General features: G+C 42.3%; 1 protein-coding gene across 1 annotated transcript in view; it reads left to right on the top strand.

The window, feature by feature from the left end:
- The window catches only part of LOC129083390 (ectonucleotide pyrophosphatase/phosphodiesterase family member 7-like), a 40,608-nt gene that overhangs the window by 7,317 nt on the left and 7,510 nt on the right, over positions 1-25,781 (top strand). The window contains exon 2 of the mRNA XM_054589226.1: positions 14,317-14,462. Coding sequence (XP_054445201.1) covers positions 14,317-14,462 — 146 coding nt within the window. The remainder of the gene's footprint in view (positions 1-14,316; positions 14,463-25,781) is intronic.

The following is a 25,781-nucleotide window of genomic DNA, read 5'->3' as shown; positions in this document are numbered from 1 at the left end:
TTGTCTCTCCCAGTTCCAGAACCCTCCCTCCAGGGCAACCCCAAAACCAGAGCAATCACTTATAGTCATATAGATTATGTACAATACAGTTTGTGGGGGGTTGTTTCATGAATAACATGTGGGTGGTGCCCCCTGGAAGTGTGCAGGGCACAACTTGCACAAATGATCAGTTACTTGCGTTTCTCCCCAAAATCAAACTGTAAGAGGTAAAAATTTCACATATATGTAATCAATCACGAGTCCACCTTCCTTACCACATGAGACAGGAGCAAAGGAAGTGTGGTCGAATGTATTTGGACGATCATTTGCACTAAATCAGAGTTTCTCAGCTTCAGCGCTATCGACATTTTGGGCCAGATCATTCTTTGTCAGGGTGGGTAAGGTGCTGTCCTGTGCATTGTAGAATATTTAACAGCATCCCTGGCCCCTATCTACTAGATACCAGTAGTATTCCCTCCCCAAGTTTTGACAAGTGAAATTGGCTCCAGACATTGCCAAATGATTGTTGGGATCAAAAATCATCACCTAGTTGAGAATCCCTGGAATAGATGTATAATATGCAAATCACATGTAAATCAGAGAGACAAAGATCACACATATGACAATCTAGCCAGTGGGAAAAAGAAGTCTGCAAGGGGTAAAGAAGGTAGGAGAAAAGAAAGAAAATTAAATTCCTGCTGCCAGTAACAACACAAGCCCAGCAGATGTTGTTGGAAACCTAGTTAGAAGATACTGTAAACCTTAGTCAGTTCCCATCCTACTTCCCCAGCAAGCAGTTCCCCACTAAAAAAGTCTTGGAAATCAACAAAGCCCAAAACATAGGCAAACAGAGCAAAGAAACCCAGACTGAGACAAAAAAGATGTCTCTTCAACACCATTCATTTCCACAAAAGAAGATAATAAACGGAATAGTTGGAAAAAATGAAAAATAAAAGAACGCTGGGAAACCAGGGTATCTTCTAACTTTTCATTACAGAAATTTCTGCAGAAAAAGCAGAGAAAATTGCACAGTAAACTGCCATGTACCCAGCACCAAGATGCAAGAATTTCTCCATATTTTCCCAACTTAGTTCTATTGTCCCCAGCCAATCTCCTTTTCATATTTCCTTCTTTCCTTCTGGAATCTTTTAAAGAAAGTGGCAGACATCATGTTATTGCATCCATAATACATCAGTAAGTATTTCTAATTTAAGAGTTTGCTTTGATTTGGTTTTTACGTAACCTCCATGCTGTATTTAACAGATTTAACTTGAAGAAACTGGAATTCTTGCAAGTGGAGAAAAGATCTAATTGCCGCCTCAGAGTCTCTCTTACTAGTGCTACTCAAATTACAATGTGTATATGAACCACCTGGAAATCTGGTTAAAATGCAAATTCTGGTTCAGTGGGTATGAGCTGGGACCTAAGAGTCCGCATTTCTAACAAGCTCCCAGATGATATTGACACTAAGTGTCCACGGATCACACAAGAGGAAGGTCCAGCCCAAAACACCATAAAAAACAAGCAAAAAATCAGCCGCTCTGGACTTCAAGGTTTTGAGTGAGAGGAATAGCAAGAACAATTTGAGACTGAGAACACAAGTGTATTAGCTTCCTGTGGCTTCTGTAACAAAGTACCATAAACCAGTGGCTTAAAGGAACAAAATGTCTAGAGGCCAGGAATCCAAAATCAAGGTGTCATCAGGGATGTGCTCCTTCCAGAGTTTCTGGAAGAGAATCCTCCCTTGCCTCTCCTGGTGGCTGCCAGCATTCCTTGGCTTGTGGCAGCATCACTCCAGTTTCTACCTCCCTAGTCACATTGTCTCCTCCTGTCTGCGTCCTCTCCTCTTCTGCTTCTTATAAGGAAAGCTGTCTTAGGATTTAGAGCCCTTATCTCCTCATCTCAAGATCCTCAATTTAATTACTTCTGCAAAGACCTTTCCAAGTAAGGTAACATTCACAGTTTCTAGGGATAAGAAGATGGTTTTCTTTGAAGGGAAAGGGCGCTACCATTAAGCCCACTGCAGTGGTAAAGAGGGAAAAGTGAAGGGAGAAAAAAAATGCAGAAGCAAGAACAGGTCCAGTCTCTTTGACAGTAGCCAGTAAGTCAGGCCAAAGGTAGAACTGTGTGTCAATAGGGTTCCCGGATGAAATTCAAGGACAGCTCATCTGCTTCCAGTTCCTTAAAGAGACAACATTTCTGTTTCTGGCTGTAGATTAAAGGAAGAGGTGGGGGTGAGAAAGCCTATTCTCTGCTGGCCTGGTTCCTAAGGAATTGTGCCTCTGCCTTAAGCCATTCTCGAGTCTTGTTCAAGGATAAAATGATTTCTTGATGGCCATAATTAAAAAGCAATGTCAAAAAGAAGCAGTGTCAGCATTTCTCATTTGCATTTACACATGAGCAAGAGCAAATTAGTAAAATGGGTGCACTGTGATTTTTTCTTCTCCAACCAGAGAAGGGCTGCCATCACCTGGTGCTAGTGTTGGAGTCCAGCCTCATTTCTATAGCAGAAGTTGATACGGTATTGAAGTTCTATTGGCTCACTGAGGCACCTGTTCTCATTTCAAAACTTTTGTTATGTTGTTGATGGACAGCACTCAGGGTTGTAAACTTTGAGGTGAATGCGGTTTTGAGCCCCAGTGGGACTGTTTTTCCATCAGCGTCTTGGCTGTGGTTCTGAATAAGCTTGTCTGCTCAAAACTGGAGCATTTGGGTTGATTTAAGGTGGTTGGTTGACTTGATTTGGCAACTGTTCTTTCTCACTGATTTCATACTAGGTGGCTAATAAGACATTTTCTTCTTTGGTTTTGGGAATGTGAACTTAATGAAGCACTGGACCTCACAAATCAAACGGAAAATTAATATACATTGATAGCTTGTATGGTAGATTAGTTCAAAGGAATTAGTAACTTACGCATAGTAGGTCCTCAAATTATTGTTAAGTGAATGCACGAAAGTGTGTCAATGCCCTAATTGACTATTTGTAAAACTATATACTGTTCCACCTGAAAATTAGTAGGTAGAAGCTGAGGAAATGTTGGAGGGAGATGCTCTTATTGAGTTATTAAATTATGGCATGGTTTATTTTAATTTCACTAAAGTATTTTTCTCAAGTTGACTTTGAACTAAATCAAATTCTGCTTTCTATTTGTTCAGATGGTACCTGGCCATCTACAAATGGGGTGGAGGGTGGGAGGAGTTAATTCAATTAAATTCAACAAACATTTGTTGAACACCTACGAAGAGTAAAGCCCTATGCTTTGTGCCAGGGAGCTACCAAAATAAATGAGGCACTGCCCTACTCTCTGCCATGTCAAAGAAAAAAATGGCTATAAGAAACAGAAATCTATTCATGCTAGCTCAAGGAGAAGGACCACTTTGCAAGACTCTAATGAGCAAACTGATGGATATGAGAACCAAATTAGAGGCAAATTAGAAAATGGAAACTTCCCCTTTCTGGTTCCCAGAAGCCCAGTGCTCTTTCTCATCAGTGCCATGGACTTTCTTATCTCTGCTTTTCTCACTCACAACCATCTTTCTCTTTTTGCTCATGGTCAACCATGGTAGACAGCAGAGCCCACCACTGGCTGATTAGGTGCTATGTTTCTTGGTTCATGTCTTGAGAGAGAAAGAGAGAGAGAGAGAGAACTGGGTTTCATGCCAACCAATTGAATATAGGGAGGAAATATCACATGGTAAAAATATGGTGCCTAGACCCACCTTTAGGCAGGATTTATGAGTAGGGAGAGTCTAAGAGAAGGTACCTGTGAGCACTGCAGGCATGCCAGAAGATATTTTTTTCTGTTTTTAACTCTCTCCCCTGCTCCCTAGTTGTAAATACCATGAGACAATCTAGGATGGTACTTGACTCAAAATATTTGAGAAATGGTAGGAGAAAGGAAAAGTTGGGCCAAACTCTGGACTTCACAGTTTTCTAAATTCACTCTGCAAGAATGAGAAACAAATATTGGTCCCCGAAAACCAAGAAAAGGAATTGCATTTATCTGAGTTTGTTCCCAGACCTGAAATGCTTGGGTGGGTGAATTTATCTGTACCTTGCCAGAACTGACATGGAGTGGGAGTCTGCATTGTACCCTGATTAAAGCATAATTAGCAAGCAGCAGGAACCTCATTCATGAGGAGAGCTCATCCTACTTCCTGTTTAACTTGCATAATTATCCACATCACCAGACATTGAAGTGACATCTATGACAGACTCACAGTATGACAGAGCCTGAAAGGCCCTTGGAAATCATTAACCTAGCTTGTTTTACAAAGAGGGAAACTGAGGCCCAGAGAGAGAGAGCGAGGGCATGCAAGAGCCAAGGCTAACCCTCCTCTCCAGTCCAGCCCCCGTGTGCAGGATTGTACTGCAGTAAGGGCAGCATCCTCTGACCCCAGTGAAACCTGCTCCTTTGCAGCTTCTGGAATTCCAGGTACAACCAACAGTGTACCCATCATGTAGTTTTTCTAGCCAGGTCCCTGGTTGTCTCCAGGGTAGACAATGCAATTTAAGTAAAATGTGAATACTGCTCCCTACCTGTTCCTTTCTCTGCTTTTCTTCTCTTCTGTCATGTTTCATCCACATTCCAGAACTGGCCCTTGATCAGGATCAAGAGGTTTGAGCAGCGGGAAGGAGAAATCAAAGGGGCAGTGGAAACTTCTGCTGGGTCATTAGTGGTCCCCAGCCACTGGTTGGATTTAGTACATGCCTTTAAGTGTTAGGGTGGAAATAACCCAAACACCACAGAGATGGTTCCCTTTGTGCAATTACTGAGACTAGCCATGCCACAGAATGGAAGGGTCATGCTCCCTGCACTCATTTTAGCTTCATCATTTGAATCTTGGGTAACATCACTTTGAGGGGAAAATGGATTCTATGGTTGGATCCCAGGCTAGTCTACTTAACTGAAATTATAATTGATCTCTGGGTCCCAGGACCTGCAAGCAGCAACCTTAAGGCACAGTAGGGGGAAGTTTCTCTGTCCATGGAATCCTTTTTATTTTCCCATCCCTGCTTCCAAGTCCTCCCAGTGACTCTGGACCCCAAGATACTGGAGTGAACCAGGTTTTGATGGCTGCCTACCCTACCTCTTATTCATCTGTAATGAGCAATTTTCTGGAATGAATGCATGTATGTTAATGACTAACATGTACGTGTGAATGACTAAAGCCCCTGAATCAGTTGTTCTGATGAGTCAGTGGGCACTAAAATCACTGGCTTGTTAAAATACAGGCTCCAGACCCCACTCCAGAGGTAAGGATTCAGCAAGGGATAGAATGGGGGACGAGGGAATCTGTGTTTTAACAAGCAACTTAATCGAATCTAATGTTGGTGGTGAAAATTCAATGGAGAAATGCTACAATAGGTGAAATGGCAGGTTTGTCATCCCAGGGTGATTTGCCCTCTATTGTGCAGGAAGATAGAACAGAACCTCAGATATTGTAGGTTTAAAAAAATAAAAGGCAAAATAGAGCCACTCCCAGGGTGAATTATCTCTGTACTTCCATTTCATCTGCTGGAATGTGCTATGGCTCAGCCATGAGAAAGCTCAGACACTGTAACAGGAAGAGAGCTAATTGTACATTTTAGGAAGCTTCCACGATTCATTTGTGAGGCTTGAAAAGTTCTTGCCCATTATGGCCTCTACCTGCCAGTAACAAAGTAATCCCACTCAAAGTATTCAGCCCGCACTCTTGAAAGATAGGATAGCACAGAGATTAAAAGCACCAACTGTAGATGTTCAACATCATCAGGAATTGAGAAATGCAAGTCAAAAGCACAATGAGACACCACTTCACACACACTAGGTTGGCCATAACCTAAGAAAAAGGGACTTCTAGCCAAGATAGAGGCATAGGTAAGCAAACTTCACCTTCCTCACACAACCACAGAAAGAATTACAGCTAGATCTCAAAGCAAATAACACCCAGAGCTGTCAGAAAAACCAAGCTGTATGGAAGTCTGACAACCAAGGATTTAAAGAAGCCACATTCATCCAGATGTATAGGAGGGGCAGAGACAGGTGGAGAGGCACAGAGACACATTGTGGCATTGAGAGGTGGCAGCAGCGGTACAGGCAGTCCCACGTATATATGTGGTGGATAAAAATCAGGAGGGATATCTTCGGAGCAAGTGATCCCAGGCCCAGACAAGACCAAACACTCCAGGGTTCCAGCACCAAGAAGTTAAGTTCCCATAACTTCTGGCTATAAAAATCAGTGGGGGGTTGAACAGTGGAAGAAACCGCTGGATTTTCAAGACACTCTGCTTAAAGGGCCAGCATGGACTTAAAACATACACAGACCCACCCCCTCTGGGATTCAGCACCAGGACAACAGCTGGAAGGGCACAAGTCACACAGGATGAGTGCTGGGCAAACCTCCAAAAGTGAGTCAGCGGCACTATCCTCTTTCCCAGCGCGCCCCCCAACACAGAGCCACAAAGTGGTGAAGGAGGTTGCCCCACCCTGAAAATTACCTAACATTCCACCCCACACAATTTACAGGTGCTTTTTCTACAATAGGCCATACTGCTACTAAGACAGGGGGTCAAAGAAGCTCTACCTAACACACAGAAACAAGCAGAGGGAGGCTCCCAAATTGAGGAGACAAAGAAATATGGCCCAAATTAAAGAATAGAGCAAAACCACAGAAAAAGAACTAAATCAAATAGAGATAAGCAACCTATCAGATGGAGAGCTCAAAACATTGGTTAATCAGGATGCTCAAAGAACTCACTGAGTAGAGCAACAATATAAAAAAGACCCAGGAAGAAATGAAGGGTACACTAAGTGAAATAAAGAAAAGTCTATAGGGAACTAACAGTGGGGGGAATGAGGTTGGGATTCAAATCAATGATTTGGAACATAAGGAAGAAATAAGCATTTAACCAGAACAGCAAAAAGAAAACAATAACTCAAAAAAATGAGGATAGTATAAGGACCCTTTGGAACATCTCCAAACATGCCAACAGCCTAATCATAGGAATGCCAGAAGGAGAAGTGGAAGAACAAGAAATTGAAAACTTAATTGAAAAAATAATGAAAGAAAACTTCCTCAATCTGGCCAAGAAAATAGATATACAAGTCCAGGAAGCACAAAAAGTCCCAAACAAGTTGGACCCAAAGAGGACCACACCAAGATCCATCATAATTAAAATGCCAAAAGTTAAATATAAAGAGAGAATCTTAAAAGTAGCAAAAGAAAAGCAGAGTCACCTACAAAGGAGTTCCCATAAGACTGTCAGCTGATTTCTCAAAAGAAACTTTGCAGGCAAGAAGGGACTGGCAAGAAGTATTCAAAGTCATTAAAAGCAAGGACTTAAAACCTATATTACTGTACCCAGCAAAGCTATCATTTAGAATGGAAGGGCAGATAAAGTGCTTCCCAGCCAAGATATAGCTAAACAAGTTCATCATCACAAAGCCATTATTACATGAAATGTAAAAGGGACTTATTTAAGAAAAAGAAGAGGATCAAAACTATGAACATTAAAATGACATCAAACTCACAACAATCAACAACTGAATCTAAACAGCAAAACACACTAAGCAAACAGAAGATGGAGGCGTAGTAGATACACTTTGCCTCCTCCCACAACCAAAATAAGGACAACAACAAATTTAAAAACAAAAAAGTAACCAGAACTTCCAGAAAATCAAACTGTATGGAAGTCCAACAACCAAAGAACTAAAGAAGAAATATTCCTCCAGACCAGTAGGAGGGGCGGAGACAGGAAGCAGGGGCAGAGAGATCGCACATCAAGGTGGTGGCTGGAGTACCGGGTGGGCAAGGCAGTGGCAGGCAGACCAGGCAGACCCACATATGCATGCTGATACACCAGAGAAACAGCTAGGGAGCGAGACAGACTGTGCAATCCAGGTTTCCAGTGCAGGAAAAGAAAGCCTCAAATCCTCTGGAGGTAAAAACCTGAGGGGGTAGTGGCGGCAGGAGAAACTCCCAGCCTCACAGGAGAATCTGTTGGAGAGACTCACAAGATCCTAGAATGTACACAGACCCACACACCTGGGAATTAGCACCAGAAGAGCCCAATTTGCTTGTGGGTAGCAGGGGAAGTGACTGAAAGCTGTCTGAGAGCCCAGCAAGCAGCATTGTTCCCTCTCAGAGCCCTCCCCCACAGACAGCAGCACATCACGGGAACCAAGGTTGCCCCGCCCTGGTGAACACCTAAGGCTCTGCCCCTTCCAACATAAGAGGCATGCAGGGACAAAGAAATATGGACCAAATAAAAGAACAGATCAGAGAATCAAGATGGTGGAGGAGTGAGTGGAAGTCATACAGACCTCCTCCCAGTACCAAACTGGAATTACAACTAAATTGTGGAGAAATCACCTGGAACAAACAACTGAACAATAGCAAGAGAGGAGCCTTATAACCTTGGACAAACAGAAGAATCAGCTTTAGCACAACCTAACTGCTACTTACCCCGGTCTCTGGCAAAGGTGGGGGAAGAGTGGGCTAGAGAGATCTGAGGAGAGACTGGGGAAGAAAGCTTTGGGAAGAGAACCAAGAGAATAGCCAGTGGAATCCCAGTGCTGACTCCTCCCTCATATGGCAGCAGCATCCTCTACCCAGCAAGGCTCTCAATTAAAATGGAAGGTGAAATAAGGAAGTTCCCTAACAAAAGAAGGCTAAAAGAATACATCTCCATCAAGCCAGTATTGAAAAATATACTAAAGGGAGAAAGAAAGAAGAAGAAAGAAAGAGAGAGAGACAGAGAAAGAAAAAGAAAGAAAAAGAAAGAAAGGAAGGAAGGAAGGAAGGAAGGAAGGAAGGAAGGAAGGAAGGAAGGAAGGAAGGAAGGAAGGAAGGAAGGAAGGAAGGAAGGAAGGAAGGAAGGAAGGGAGAGAAAGGGAAAGAGAGAGAGAGGAAGAAAGAAAGAAAGAAAGAAAGAAAGAAAGAAAGAAAGAAAGAAAGAAAGAAAGAAAGAGAGAAAGAGAGAAAGAAAGAAAGAAAGAAAGAAAGAAAGAGAGAGAGAGAGAGAGAGAGAGAGAGAAAGAAAGAAGGAAAGAAAGAGAAAGAAAGAGAGAGAAAGAGAGAGAAAGAAAGAAAGAAAGAAAGAAAGAAAGAGAAAGAAAGAAAGAAAGAAAGAAAGAAAGAAAGAAAGAAAGAAAGAAAGAAAGAAAGGAAGGAAGGAAGGAAGGAAGGAAGAAAGAAAGAAAGAAAGAAAGAAAGAAAGAAAGAAAGAAAGAAAGAAAGAAAGAAAGAAAGAAAGAAAGAAAGAAAGAAAGAAAGAAAGAATCTCCTAACTTTTGTGACATCATGGATGGAACTGGAGAATATTATGCTAAGTGAAATAAACCAGCTGGTAAAAGACAAATACCATATGATCTCACCTATAAGTGGGATCTTTTCAACAAAATACACTAACAAACAAAATAAACCACAGGTAAGGGAACATGGGGCAGGCTGAAAGTGACCAGAGGGGATGGGGAAGGAGGACAATGGTGGAAAGAAGGAGAAGGTACTAAACAAAGAACACGTATGGAGGGCCTATGGACATGGACAACAGAGTGGGAATTGACTGTGGGTGAGCGTGGCAGGGTGGGATGGGTGAAGGGCAAAGGTGGAAAAATTGAGACAAGAGTCATAGAATAAACATGATTTACAAATAAAATAAAAAACAAAGAAATTGTTGGGGAAAAAAAGAAAAAGAAAGAAATGTCCTAAATTTCACTGTCTATGTTTTCTCATAGGATTTTTATAGATTTAAATTTTACATATAAGTTTTTAATCCATCTTGAGTTTATTCTTGTGCATCATGTAAGGAGGTTGTCCAGTTTAATTTTTTTTGCCTGTATCTGTCTAATTCCTCAACACCATTTATTGAATAAACTGTCCTTATCCCATTGAAAAAAATAATAAAAAATAAAATAAAATAATTTTAAAAAAAAAAAAACTAAGCAAACAACCAGAACAGGAACAGAATCGTTGATATGGAGATCATTTGGAGGGTTATCAGCTAGGAGGTGGAAGGAGAAGAATGGGGTAAAAGGTGTAGGGTTTAAGAAGCATAATTAGTAGGTACAAAATAGACAAGGGGATGTTAAGAGTAGTATAAGAAATAGAGAAGCCAATGAATTTATATGCACAACCTATGGGCATGAACTAAGGGGTGGGCTTGCTGGAAGGAATGGGGGTGGTGGGCAGAGAGGGGCAAAGTGGGGAAATCAGGACTACTGTAATGCAATAATCAATAAAATATATTTTTTAAAAAAATGAAAATAACAAGTGTTGGTGAGAATGTGGAGAAATTGGAACCCTTGCACATTGCTGGTGGGAATGTAAAATGGTGCAGCCACTATGGAAAATAGTTAGGCAGTTCTTCAAAAACTTAAACAGAAAGTTACCATAGAAACCAGCAATTCTACTCCCAAAAGAATTAAAAGCAGAGGCTCAAACAGACACCTGTACAAGACTGTTCATAGCAGCATTATTCACAATAGACAGAAAAATGGAAATAACACAAATGTCCATCAACTGATGAATGAGTAAACAAATCCTGGTCTATCTACACATGGAATATTACTCAGCCATGAAAGGAAATGAAGTACAGATACATTCTACAGAATGGATGAACCTGGAAAACATTGTGTTCACTAAAAGAAACCAGACACAAAAAGTCAATATTATAGACTGAATTTCTATAAAATGTCCAGAATAGACAAATCTATAGAGATAGAAAGTAGATCAGTGGCCAAGAGGTGAAGGAAATAGAGGAATGGGGGTGACTGCTAATGGATACAGGGTCTCCTTCAGCGGTGATGAAAATATCTTGGAACTGGAGGGTGATTATTTGATCCACTGTGATGATTTTCATAACATTGTGAGTGCAGAAAATACCACTAAATTATACACTTTAAAATGGTTTTCCTTTTCATTTTTAATATATATTTTATTAATTACTCTATTACAGTTGTCCCATTTTTTTCTCTGCTTTATCCCCCTCCCACTAGCATTCCACACCCACCCTTAGCTCATGTCCATGGGCGGTACATATAAGTTATTTGGCTTCTCCATTTCCTATACCGTTCTTAACCTACCCCTGCCTTTTTTGTACCTACTATTTATGCTGATTATTCCCTGTACCTTTTCCCCCATTTTTCCCCTCCCCTCTGATCTCCATTTCTAGGATTCTGTTCCTGTTCTAGTTGTTTGCTTAGTTTGCTTTCGTCTTGTTTTGTTTTATTGTTTTTTAGGTTCAGTTGTTGATCGTTCTAAATTTGTCATCATTTTACTGTTCATGGCTTTTGATCTTCTTCTTTTTCTTAGATAAGTCCCTTTAACATTTCATATAATAAAGGCTTGGTGATGATGAACTCCTTTAACTTGTCCTTTTCCAGGAAGCACTGTATCTGCCCTTCCATTCTAAATGAGAGCCTTGCTGGACAGTATAGTCTTGGATGTAGGTTCTTGCCTTTCATGACTTTGAATACTTCTTCCCAGCCCCTTCTTGCCTGCAAGGTGTCTTCTGAGAAATCAGCTGATAGTCTTATGGGAACTCCTTTGTAGGTAACTGTTTCCGTTTCTGTTGCTGCTTTTATGATTCTCTCCTTATCTTTAACCTTGGGTAATGTAATTATAATGTGCCTTGGTGTGTGCTTCCTTGGGTCCAACTTCTTTGGGACTCTCTGAGCTTCCTGGATCTCCTGGAAGTCGATGTCCTTGGCCAGATTGGGGAAGTTCTCCTTTGTTATTTTTTTGTGAGAAGTTTTCAATTTCTTGCTCTTCCTCTTCTCTTGCTGGCACCCCTATGATTCGGATGCTGCATCATTTCAAGTTGTCCCAGAGGTTCCTAAGCCTCTCCTCATTTTTTCGAATTCTTGTTTCTTCATTCTGTTCTGATTGAATGTTTATCTCTTCCTTGCGCTCCCAATTGTTGATTTGAGTCCCAGTTTCCTTCCTTTTACTGTGGGTTCCAGGCATATTTTCTTTATTTCACTTTGCATAGCCTTCCCTTTTCCCTCCATTTTGCAACCATACTCAACCAATTGAGTGAACATCCAGATTACCAGTGTTTTGAACTGTGCATCTGATGGGTGGGCTATCTGTTCATCGCTCAGTTCTCTCTCTTTTTTTGTTTTTGTTTTTGTTTGTTTTTTTGGGGGGGTGGAGCTTTGACCTGTTCTTTCATTTGGGCCATATTTCTTTGTCTCAGCGTGCCTCTTGCATTGGGAGGGGCAGAGCCTTAGGTATTTGCCAGGGCAGGGCAACCCAGGTTACTGCGTTGTGCTGCTGTGTGTTGGGGAGGGGCCAGAGAGGGAACAATGCCGGTTGCTCAGCTCCTGGCCTGCTTTCAGTCATTTCCCCTGTTACTCACAAGCAAATTGAGCCCTACTGGTGCTGATTCCCAGGTGGGTGGGTTTGTGTGCATTCTAGGACCCTGTGGGTCCCTCCAACAGACCTTCCTGTGAGGCTGGGAGTTTCTCCTGATGTCACAACCCCCTCAAGTTTTTACCTCCAGAGGTTTTGAGGCTTTCTTTTCCCACACTGGAACCCTGGACTGCATGGTCTATCTCACTCCCCAGCTATTCCTCTGGTGTATCCGTATGCATATGTGGGTCCACCCAGTCTGCGAGCCACTGCCTTACTGCACAGCCTCTCTGCCCTGGTTGCCCATCTCTGGATGACTGTTTCTTCTACTGGTCTGGATGACTGTTTCTTCTTTAACTCTTTGGTTTTCAGACTTTCATACAGTTCAATTTTCTGGCAGTTCTGGTTATTTTTCGTTTTTAAATTTGTTGTTTTTCTTCTTTTGGTTGTGCAAGGAGGTAAAGTGTATCTACCTATGCCTTCATCTTGTAAAGTGTTAATGGTTAATTTTAAGTTATGTGAATTTTACCTGAATAAAAAAACAGAAAAGCATGGGTTATAACCAAACCTCCCAGGTTCAAACCCAGCTCTGCTGCATGACCTTAAGCAAACTCTACACCTCAGTTTCCTACAAAGGGAGAAATCTTTAAAGGGGACTATAGTAATACCCACTTGCAGTGCTGTTGGGAGAATTACATGAATTAATGCCCTTAAAGGAGACTTGGGAGAGGTGTTGGAGCATGGCATGGTAAATGTGTGCCATGTTTTCATTACATAAATCTACCCCTATTACACAGGAAAACCAAAGCCAGGAGGGTTAGACACTTGTTCAAGTTCATGCAGCAAGTTCAGAAGTCATGTCCTGGTTGGCACCCAGCTCTCATGGACTCTAGGCCACTGGCCTTCCCCTGCTGACAATATAATTTGATCCTTAACCAAGAATCTTGACACTGCGAGGTCACAAACCCTGAGAGAAGCACAAATTCTTTCCAGTAATCCCACTTGTGGTTGGCTATCTGGCCTACATACAGGGCAAAACAACAGTTTTAAATTTTACAGCACAAGTCTTTTTGCGTTTTCCCAGTTGAAAGCCTTGGTCATTATAGGGTGACCAAGCAGCCTGGTGGTGACTCTGATCTAGTGGAGAGCTTGTCCCTTCTCTCTCCTATGATCACAAATGTCCTGCCTCAGTTTACCTTGGACATAAGAGAAATTGTCACTATCTTATTACTGTCAGTAGGATCATCCAGAGTCTTTCTCTTCCAGGAAGTGAGGGGAGTAGAAGTCCAGTTCTCCCCTTAGACTGCCTCCCATGTGGACTCCCTTTCCCTGGTTCAGTGTAACATCACAGGGATTTTTTCATAATCAGTTCGATTCCTGTATCTTCAGGAACAATCTAGCTTACTCACTTTCCCCAACATCCACCTTCCTCCCTCAAGTAGAGTGAAATAAACCTACACCCATCTATGTCTAGAAATCCTTCCTGATTCTGTTGGTTGCCTCAAACTGGATAGCCCATGGGAGTCATAGGAGAAACTCTGGGAGGTTAGCTAAGAGAATCATGCCAACTGGATGTTAAATATTGGATCAGATCATCACAAGAAGAAGATAAGAAAAAATGATCCCACAGGAAGTGTCCAAATCCCAGGCTCATAGCTTCTAGTTGCAGAATAACCCAAGGACCTGGCCTCCTTATGCCCTGCCTTCCTTCCTCCTTCATCAGTTTCCACAGCCAACATCAGCTTCCTCCTGGGCTGTGATGTCTGTTCCAGGAGCAGATCCAATCTCGCATATGTGAGATGTGATTAACCTTTGTTGTGGCTACCAATGTTTGTACCTCCAAAAAATTAAGTCTGAAGTCCCCGGGTGGCCATCTGGAGTCATATTCCACCAGAAGACATAGACCAACCAGAAGGATGTTGGGAGGGGTGGCTTATGACCACATTAATACCCCTAGAAGCCTGTTCATAGAACGTATACCTTCCCTCCTTTATCCCCAAGGTCGCTGGATTGAGGATCATGGAGTCATTCACAACATGATGTTTAACACTGAAACAGGCTGGAAGTACTCCTTCAAGACCACACAGAACAAGACTGAGTGGTGGGACAATGGCGTTCTCCCCCTCTGGATCACAGCCCAGAGACAGGTACAGTCAGAAACCCTAGGTTGGCTTCCAGGGATTTTACCTCTCATTCTGTAGCATGTGGGATGGAGATTAGAAGGCGTGTGATCTTGGGCAAGTGACTTCACCTCTCTAAGCCTTTTTTCCCCTAAATGTGTAATAGGAATCATGATGATGTGCTTATTTAATATATTTGATGTAAGGATTAAATGAGATATACATGAAAAGCAGTAGGAACAGGGGAAATGCTCAGTAAATGTTAGCTGTTGCAGATGGACAAGTCAGGGCAGAGACTGGCTTAATTATGATTGTACCACCAGGGCTCACCATAGCATCTGGACCCAGCAGCTCTTTAATAAAAATGTTTATACACTTCCTCAAATTTATGCATAAAAGCCCATAAGAATGAAGTTGACCATTTAATTCATCTTCAGACCATGTAAAGCCCTGATGAGAACATTCACTTGAAAGGATTCCACTGGCCATTCATTATTCATTCATTATTGCTTTGAAAAAGTAGAAATCAGAGCTGCGTGTTCAACTCCCAGTCCCAAAACCTGTTGCCAGCTTTGCATTTTCTCAATGAGCTTCCAGTTGTCACTTCAGGATAGGACCTCTTTCTTCTTCTGCGAGATGCCAACCTTTGCTCCAAAGCTATCCTGGGTTCTGGGACTTCATCTCTGTGGTCCAAGCCGACGCTAAGCATGTTACATTGCAAGGTAGTGTAATTCAACCTTGAGCAATGACCTCTTCTCTGTGCTTGAGTAGTGCCATCTGTAAAATAAAGATTCTCAGGGTCCTTGCCTCATAGAGTCTTTGGAATAATTAATTGAAATAATGCCTGTAAGTGCTTAGATCTAAATGTTCAAAAACTACCAGTCATGCTTTTGAATGGAGGCTGAATCATTTCAGTACTTCCTCAGCTGGTCACTACAGCTCTAGGCCAGAACTATCTAATGGAACTGTCCATGGTAATGGGCATGTTCTATTGCACACATCCAGTATGAAAACCACTAGCCACATGTGGTTATTGATCCCTTGAAATATGGCTAGTGAGGCTGTGGAACATAATTTTAATTGTATTTAAGTTTAATTAATTTCAATTTAAATCTAAATACCAATGTAGCTAGGGGCTACCATATTAGACAATGCAGCTCTAGAAGAATCACGGTGGGTGGTCAGTGATCCTATCCTACCTCATGCTCATTTTTTTTCTATAACTGTTGCACCTTAATTCCTTCCTCTTCTGTAATGTTTTTTAAACTTTGAGGCATATACCATGCAAATAAATTCGGTCTTTCAAGAAAATAACACTCATAACACTATGAGCCAGGCACTGATTTAAGTGCTTTCCATATATTAATGTGTAACAACTCTGAGTTGAGTATGATTACACCCATTTAACAGATGACAAAATTGAAGCACAGAGTGGTGCCATAACTTCTCAAAGTCACAAAGCTAGTGAGAGGCAGAGCTGAAATTTAAGCTCAGCTCACCCTGGGCAGTGGAGCCTTCCCAGAAGAAGAAATTCTGCTTGTGGAATAGCAGTTTCAGCCATTCCAGAGAGTTCCAGACTGCTCTGCCTGGCAGCCTTCCCAACAGATTTCATGCTTGCCTAGCTGGGTTCCAGAATCAGAGACTTCTGGTCAAGATGGTAGTGTAGGCAGACATGGCTCACCTTTTCACAAAAACCACATCAAAATTACAACTAAAGTATAAAACAACCATCACTCAGTACCATCAGATACCAAGTTGAATGGAAGTCTGACAACGACAGAATTAAAGAAACCACATCCATCCAGACTGGTAGGAGGGGCGCAAAGCAGTATGGGCTGGTCCCTCACCCACATGTGGTGGATAAAAATTCAGGAAGGATATGTTGGAAGCAAGGAGTCCCAGCTCCACACCAGGGCCCCCAGCCCAGGGTTCCAGGGCCAGGTAGATAAGTCTCCACAACTTCTGGCTGCAAAAACCAGCAGGGATTGAGTCAGTGGGAGAAACTTCTGGATCTCCAAGCAGTTCCTCTTAAAGAACCCACATATGGACTCACCTATTCATACTCTTTCTGAGTTCCAGCACCAGGGTAGCAGCTTGAAAGGCACCAGTGGCATAGAAGGAGAAACTGAAGTGTCTGGCATCAAGGCAAGCAAACAGAGGCCATTGTCCCTTTTCTAAACCCTCCACCCACAGAGCTGGAAAACTGGTGCCATATCTGAGTTTCCATCAATTTGGCTTACACTGTTTGACCTGCCTTGGAGATCCCAGAGACTCATCCCACCCAACTTATGGACCTACCCAGGCTCCGTTTCCATATGAATGGCTGGTCTTCACTCCTGTTCACAACTTCCTGAATCCTATCAAATAAGCAAGAGCTGGCCTCAGTGAGCCCCAGGCCCAGCACCAGCAGCAGCCAGCCTAGAATCACAGATTGGCTTTGCCTGGGAATCTCCAAGCTCAGCACAAGTAGCAGCCATCTCAGATTGCTTTATAGCTCAGGCAGGGTGGCCCTGGGCAAAACACAAGTTGGGACTGAACTTGGCCTGTACCACCCAGGAAACCCCAGGGCCAGTGCACCCAGTGGACAGCCACAGGCCACGTTGGAGCAGCACCACCCTGTCCCTCCCTGCACAGCTGATCCTCCATGGAGGGCAGAGGTTGGTGGTAAGTGGTCAAAGCCAATCCTTGCAGCTGACTGGCCTGGGTAAATCCCTCCCATTGATATGCCAACAGCAACCAAAGCTCAACTACAAGAGGAGAGTATACTCAGCTCACACAAAGGGCATACCTCAAGTACCCAGCTTGAGTGATAGAGGAGGCTGTGCCACTGAACCTTACAGGACACTTACTACATTAGGCCACCCTACCAAGACATGGAGTCAAAGCAGCTCTTCCAAAGACATAGAAACAAACACAGGGAGGCTGCCAAAACAAGGAGGCAAAGAAACCTGGCCCAAATGAAAGAACAGATCAAAACTCCAGAAAAAAGAGCTAAACAAAATGAAGATAAGCAATCTATCAGATGCAGAGTTCAAAACACTGGTTATAAGGATACTCAAGGAACTTAGTGAGAACATCAACAGCCTAAAAAATATCCAGTCAGAAATGAAGGATGCACTAATTGAAATAATAGAACAATTAACAGGGAAACAACAGTAAAGTGGATGAAGCTGAGAATCAAATCAATGTTTTGGAACATAACATTGGAAGGAAAAAACAACCAATCAGAACAACAAGAAGACAAAAGAATAAAAAAAATGAGGATAGTATAAGCAGCAGCTGGGACAACTTCAAGAGGTCCAACCCAGTGGACAGACCATGTTGGAGCACTACCACCCTACTCCTGCATAGCTGATCCTCCACAGAGAGCAGAGGTTGATGGTAAGTGGTCACAACCAATCCTTGCAGCTGACTGGCCTGGGTAAATCCCTCCCATTGATCTTCCAGGAAGAACCAAAGATGATTATATGGATGCCAGAAGGAGAAGAGAAAAAGCAAGAAATTGGAAATCTACTTGAAAAAGTAATGAAAAACTTCCATAATTTGGTAAAGGAAATAGACATGCAAGTCCAGGAAGCCCATAGAGTCCCAAAGAAAATGGATGCAAAGAGGTCCATGCATGCAAGGTATGATGATGCAAGGCACATCATACTTAAAATGCCGAAGTTAAAGATAAAGAAAGAATCTTAAAAGTAATAAGAGAAAAGAAGTTCATTATCTACAGAGGCGTTCCCATAACACTGTCAGCTGATTTCTCAAAAGAAACTTTGCAGGCTGGAAGGCATTGGTAAATATTCAAAGTCATGAAAAGCAGAGACCTACAGTCAAGATTGCTCTATCCTGCAAAGCTATCATTTAGAATCGAAGGGCAAATAAAGAGCTTCCCAGACAAGAAAAAAAATAAAGCTCATCATCACCAAACCATTATTATATGAAATGCTAAAGGGACTTATTTAAGAAAAAGAAGAATATCAAAACTACAAACAATAAAATGGCAAGAAAATACATATCTATCAACAACTGAATCTAAAAAACAACTAAGCAAACAAGAACAGAGACAGAATCAAGGATACAGAGAGCATCTTGATGGGTTGCCAGTTGAGACAGGGCATTGGGGAATGGATGAAGAGGTGAGGGGATTAAGGAGTACAAATAGGTAGTCACAATATAGCCATGGGTATATAAAGTACAGTAGAGGAAATGGAGTAGCCAAAGAACCTATATTCACGGCCCACGGACATGAACAATGGTGGGGGGAAGTGCCTGAGGGAATAAGGGGTGCTGGGTGGAAAGGAAGGCAAAGGGGAAAATCAGGACAACTGTTATAGCTTAAGCAATAAAATATAATTTTTAAAAAGAAAAGAAAATACCTAAAAATAAGTAAATAAACAAACAAACAAACAGACTCACCCTGGGTTCAGCAACTCTTAACACTTAATCATGACATAATATTATTTCCATGGCCAAAAAATTTAGCCATAGTAAATCATCTATATGCCTAGCTTCAGGAGAGGCCTGGACAGTCTTCTTTATTCACTATTCTAAACCCAGGACCTCTTTAGTCTCTTTCCATGATATTTGTTCACTGGCATACAGCCTCTGGTAGCATTCTCCTTTCCTGTCATTTTTTTAAATATATATTTTATTGATTATGCCATTACAGTTGTCCCATTATTTTTCTCCCCTCTATTCCCCTCTACACTGCACCATCCCTCCCCCCAGCAGACCCCTCATTCTTTAGTTCATGTCCATGGGTCATACATAAAAGTTGTTTGGCTTCTCCATTTCCTATACCGTTCTTAACCTACCCCTGCCTTTTTTGTACCTACTATTTATGCTGATTATTCCCTGTACCTTTTCCCCCATTTTTCCCCTCCCCTCTGATCTCCATTTCTAGGATTCTGTTCCTGTTCTAGTTGTTTGCTTAGTTTGCTTTCGTCTTGTTTTGTTTTATTGTTTTTTAGGTTCAGTTGTTGATCGTTCTAAATTTGTCATCATTTTACTGTTCATGGCTTTTGATCTTCTTTTTCTTAGATAAGTCCCTTTAACATTTCATATAATAAAGGCTTGGTGATGATGTACTCCTTTAACTTGTCCTTTTCCAGGAAGCACTGTTTCTGCCCTTCCATTCTAAATGAGAGCCTTGCTGGGCAGTATAGTCTTGGATGTAGGTTCTTGCCTTTCATGACTTTGAATACTTCTTCCCAGCCCCTTCTTGCCTGCAAGGTGTCTTCTGAGAAATCAGCTGATAGTCTTATGGGAACTCCTTTGTAGGTAACTGTTTCCGTTTCTGTTGCTGCTTTTATGATTCTCTCCTTATCTTTAACCTTGGGTAATGTAATTATAATGTGCCTTGGTGTGTGCTTCCTTGGGTCCAACTTCTTTGGGACTCTCTGAGCTTCCTGGATCTCCTGGAAGTCGATGTCCTTGGCCAGATTGGGGAAGTTCTCCTTTGTTATTTTTTTGTGAGAAGTTTTCAATTTCTTGCTCTTCCTCTTCTCTTGCTGGCACCCCTATGATTCGGATGCTGCATCATTTCAAGTTGTCCCAGAGGTTCCTAAGCCTCTCCTCATTTTTTCGAATTCTTGTTTCTTCATTCTGTTCTGATTGAATGTTTATCTCTTCCTTGCGCTCCCAATTGTTGATTTGAGTCCCAGTTTCCTTCCTTTTACTGTGGGTTCCAGGCATATTTTCTTTATTTCACTTTGCATAGCCTTCCCTTTTCCCTCCACTTTGCAACCATACTCAACCAATTGAGTGAACATCCAGATTACCAGTGTTTTGAACTGTGCATCTGATGAGTGGGCTATCTGTTCATCGCTCAGTTCTCTCTCTTTTTTTGTTTTTGTTTTTGTTTGTTTTTTTTTTGGGGGGGGGTGGAGCTTTGACCTGTTCTTTCATTTGGGCCATATTTCTTTGTCTCAGCGTGCCTCTTGCATTGGGAGGGGCAGAGCCTTAGGTATTTGCCAGGGCAGGGCAACCCAGGTTACTGCGTTGTGCTGCTGTGTGTTGGGGAGGGGCCAGAGAGGGAACAATGCCGGTTGCTCAGCTCCTGGCCTACTTTCAGTCATTTCCCCTGTTACTCACAAGCAAATTGAGCCCTACTGGTGCTTATTCCCAGGTGGGTGGGTTTGTGTGCATTCTAGGACCCTGTGGGTCCCTCCAACAGACCTTCCTGTGAGGCTGGGAGTTTCTCCTGCACCGCAACCCCCTTCCCCCGGTTTTTACCTCCAGAGGTTTTGACGCTTTCTTTTCCCACACTGGAACCCTACATTATGCAGTGTGTCTCGCTCTCGAGCTGTTCCTCCTGTTTATCTACACACAAATGTGGGAACACCCAGTCCACCAGCCACCGTCTTGCCATGCATACTCTCTGGCCCAGCTGCCAATCTCCGTTCCTCCTATTGGTCTGGATGTATGTTTCTTCTTTAGCTCCTTGGTTGTTGGATATCCATACAGTTCTATTTTTCTGGCAGTTCTGGTTATTTTTGTTTGTTTTTAAATTTGTTGTTTTTCTTCTTTTGGTTGTGCAAGGAGGCAAAGTGTATCTATCTATTCCTCCGTCTTGGCTGGAAATCCAGATTTTCTCCTTTCCTGTCATTTTTTAACTCATGGTTCTTGCCTCATTGCCATTTATTTGCAGGACTTTGTTTCCCTCTGCTCAATTCATAATCAGAGTTGCTCTCCTCTTTGTTTAATTCATAAGTGGTTGTGCAAAAAGGGGATCTGGTACAGGGCCAGGCAATTGACAACATGCCACTTGTTTGGTATGTGAATGCCAAGTTGGTTTATCTCATTCTGCCACTGGCAGCTCCTGCCACTGGACAGGGCCATTGGCAAGCTCCCTGAGGGGCTGGCAGAAAAGGTGCTGCAACCAGATTAAACCTGTGGCCCCAGGCCAGTGCCTTAGGAATAGAACTCCAGCTGGCTCCAAATGCCATTGAGGGGCACATCTGTATTGCCAGGCAAGACTGGAGGAAGGGGGTCTGCCCCATATCCATCATTGGGAAAATCCATCCTTCTCCCAAGTCTCTTCCCAGTGAGCTTTGTTGAGGTTGAAACATGAACCTTTACTGTGACTAAAATGTTTTCTTTCAGTGACACTAGTGCTGCTGGAGTCCATCAAGATACACGAGAATTGACATGCCTTGGTCAATGATGCATAAAAGACAGGATTCCTGACCACCTTTCATCCATTATTCACAGCCCACAAATATACCCACATTCTAGCAGGACTTCACTAATGGTCAGGGCATAAACTGAGAGGCTCCATGGCTCAGATTTTCAAAGAGCACCCCCAATAACTGAATGTGATCAATGGCCAAGGTATTTTGCCACATTCACAAATTCTAATTCTCAGAGAAAGGCAGGCAGCCATGGCTATAAAACCTAAGAAAACTATAAAAACCTAGGAACATGTTTTGCCTCTCTCTGGAGAAGCTAAAGAGTGTAGAAAGCAGTGAGATAGCAGAGGATGATCTGAGTGAGATTTTCATTAGTGCCAAGAGCCTATAGCAGGACTACAGTAGGCAACTACCAGGAGGGGACTTCAGGAGAAGGTGGGAGGGCAGCTATAGTTCCCAGTTCTCATTGTAAGCCAGATCACCTAGACAATAGCTCCCAAACTTGGAAGAGCTGTGAGCAAGATCTGCCTAGAATAACAAAATAATGCATCCTAATATTGACCCAACTCTGTCTTTATTATGCATCATAAAGTCTCTAAGAACAACAATCTTCCCTCCAAAAAGGGTGGGAGGGGAAGAAAACAGAATCTTGAATGTCTAACTGCCTTCTAGTCAGTGAATCCTAAGCACATGAAAAGCAAGGAAAACACTCAGAACCAGTTTTGACTTTTGAATTTCAAATACATGGAGTCCATCTCTACCTACTCAATCATTCCCTGGAATAAGTAATGAACTCCTTCCCCTCAGCCACACATACTCCCCACCAAACACAGGGGCATTCATAAAACGTGTGCCTTGTGACATTAATTCTGTCACCTAAAGGAAAAGACAAGACAAATTGCAAAGCCAAACTGAAACTTTTCCTCTAATTACTGGTTCTGAAGAGTATGATGAGCCTGTTCAAAACCCAACAGTCAGGATTTCCCCTTAGGAAGTACCAGATCTTGTTTTTAAAAAGCAACTTAAAAGTAATAGCCACATTGATGCAACACTACACTAAGGGAGAATAATGAACCTAATAAAATTAGCGATTTTCCAATTGCTATTGCTACTGGAAACACTGATTATGCTAATTAAAGGGTAGAATAGTAAATACCAACTCTTTTGCATCCAATTAAGGGCTCAGATTATTTCTCAGAAGTATTTGTTTAAAATAGCACTTCTGATTATCATGAGTCCCAAATAAACAGAGTCAAGTGTGTGTGTGAGTGTGCATGTACATTTCTCTCTGGAGCTCATTACACAGAGTGGTAGAACTCCTAAAATTCCTATGGGACCAAGTGAGAAAAATCATAGTTTCCTAAGACTACAGCTTGGGATATCTTTAAAGGTGTGTGTTGTGAATACAGCACAAGAAAATAATTCAGTTCCAAGTTGGGAACATCTAAGATTTAACATGCAAACACCAGGAATTCAACTGGATATGCAGGGCTGCCTAAGTCCCTCAGAATATCGATGTCAGTTATTCTAAATAATAAAATATCCAGTCAAACTACATTCTACAAAATTTTAGAAGTGTCATCTTTGCAGTCAATTCCATACTTCAGAGCAAAGTCAATTTATATGTAAGTTAAACAAAGCACTGTCGCTAAAAACTGAGAATTATGTTGATTGCCAATCAAAAATACAATAAATAAATATTAGAGGATTTGCAAGTTAAACCAACCACAAAAATTCTATTATCAGAAAGAGAATGTGTTACCTGTGAAGGTTACAAATAAGATGGTAGAACCCAAAGGAGAGTTTCTGTAACTATTTTCATAAGTTAATAAGGAGTGAGAACAGGACAGGTTTTGTACCCACAAAAGAATATATGATTCATTCAGCATGCATTTATTTTTTTTTATTTTATTTATTTATTTTTAGAGAGGGGAAGGGAGGGAGGAAGAGAGAGAAACATTAATGTGTGATTGCATCTCACACGCCCCCTGCAGTGGACCTAGCCTGCAACCCCCTACACTGGGAATCAAACCGGCGACTACTTTGGTTCGCAGGCTGCCACTCAATCTACTGAGCCACACCAGCTAGGGCTCAGCATGTATTTAATCAACAGCGCTTACTCTGAGCCAGGCCTGTTCTAGTTCCCAGGAAAGTGTGGTCAACAAGATAGACACATCCCCTGATGTCTCTAGAGGAGAGAAATAGACAATAAATAAGTAAACAAATCGAGATAATTTCAGATTGAAGAAAGCACTTTAGAGAACATAAAATGGAATAATAGAAGATGAATGCTGGAGAGTGGAAGGGATAATACTTTACCTATAGCTATGGATAGCAGAGCTCCTAGAGACTTGCAAAGCATTTAATATTATGACTATGTCTTAGGTCAAGTTTCCTAAAAGCAGAGCCTGAGGCAGGGATTCAGTTCATGTAACACATTGAGGGAGAGGTCTCAGGAGATGGGAATAAGGAAAACTGGAAGGGCAAGGGAAAGTGCTAAGTGAGATATGGTCACAGCTGGAGACCAGCTTCAGCCTGACACCACAGGGAGCTCTGGAGCAATAAATTGTACCTCAAAGGTATGTCACCCTAAGACTAGGAAGCTGAGATTTTGTCCTCCCTTCAGTCAATCACTGGCCACAAGCAGCTGTTGTTGGAGGAGCACTATGGGGCACCTTCCAGGGTGAGACAGGACTTGGCTACTTGAATGAGGGTAATTTTCCAGATAATGAGGTAGTTGAGAGTCCTTAGCAGCCACCCTCACAGAAATAGGTGTGAACACATTGGCCCAGTAAGGAGATCTGGGTGGGGTACCATTAGCATCCCCTACAACTTCCAAATTTCTTTCTTACTTCCTAAACATACATGAGAAGTGTTGGCATTACCCCTGGTTATGTTTTTCTGCTCATTTATTGACAAAACAGCCATAACCCAAGGGCCATCGTTCTTCCTAGCCATTTACTCTCCATACCAAATCAACATACCATAGTCATACTACTGCCATCCCTTGGTTCTTCTGAAATCGATGAACTTCAGAGTTTTTCAGAACATCCAAATCTTGGATCATACAGATACAAGGTGTGTCACAGAACAACCCTCAAGGTAATAGCTTAGCTGAGATGAAGGAAAGTACATGCTCCCCAAAGAAGCAGGCCATTCACTCACTGAACCAAAAATCTATTGAGTATCTGCTATGTGTCCATTCCTGGAAGAGGAGCTGGTTTGCAAAAACAGAATCTACTTAGCAAGATATGTCCATCTCATTGTTAACACAATGGTGAGCATACAGAAAATTGTTTTCTTTTCCTAACTATTTTACCAAGCTTTATCAAAAAATCACCTCTTTGCTGGGAGCAGATCACTTAAGAATATTTTCATGACTTTGCAGTCACTTGTGTTGTTAAAACAGCCTTATTTCTGAAGACTCAGTTCTGCTCATGGAAGAATCTTCATCTCAAATCTCAGCCAAAGCTCCCCTCCCCAGATGTCTCCTACCCTCCCCACAGAACCCCTGGTGGCCCCAGCAGCCTCAGATAGAAGGAGCATGGCCCTGTGCTCTACTCCTTCAGACACAAACACACACACACACACACACACACACACACACACACACACACTCCCCTGGTTTTACTCTCTGGAGACAAGCAGAAGGAAGAGATATCAGCAACTCCCACGAGAGATTGTAGGAAGGCCATGACCCTTTTCCTGTTGGCTATAATTAGCTGCCCTGCCTAGATGCCCACGGCCTGAAACAGGAGTGAAGGTCACCAGGCCCCATTGACAAGAGTCTCAGTGTCAAGCAGCAATCCCAGGCCCCTCTGGGGCCTTGCAAGACTCAGCCACATTTCATAGCCAACCCACCCCGTTCCTCCTATGCAAGGAGCCCGATATCCCATTCTGCAGTCTTTCTGCTATTACTGAAGCCCTCAGCCTCATCTTCTCTCTGCATTTCAACCCTGGGGCATACAGGCACATTCTAGATTCACCCTCAGTGCCCCACAGGTGACAGAAACCAGAGGAAACAATCATTGGCCCCCTTCACCTGACTATGCCTCCTTGCCCAATGCTCCAGGAAGAATAAAAGCTAAGTTAATTAAATACTTACGAATGTGCTCTACATGCATTTAGTCCTCATGACCAGCCCATGAAGTGGCATAATCATTCCCATTTTACAGATGTGGGAACTGAGGTGGAGAGTGTAACATGCATCCAAGTGGTGGAA

Source organism: Pteronotus mesoamericanus, unplaced genomic scaffold (genome assembly GCF_021234165.1).
Source record: "Pteronotus mesoamericanus isolate MK-2021 breed Mesoamerican mustached bat unplaced genomic scaffold, CSHL_Meso_final scaffold_167, whole genome shotgun sequence".
NCBI classification, from domain to species: domain Eukaryota; kingdom Metazoa; phylum Chordata; class Mammalia; order Chiroptera; family Mormoopidae; genus Pteronotus; species Pteronotus mesoamericanus.
This window is presented reverse-complemented; position numbering and strand designations above follow the sequence as displayed.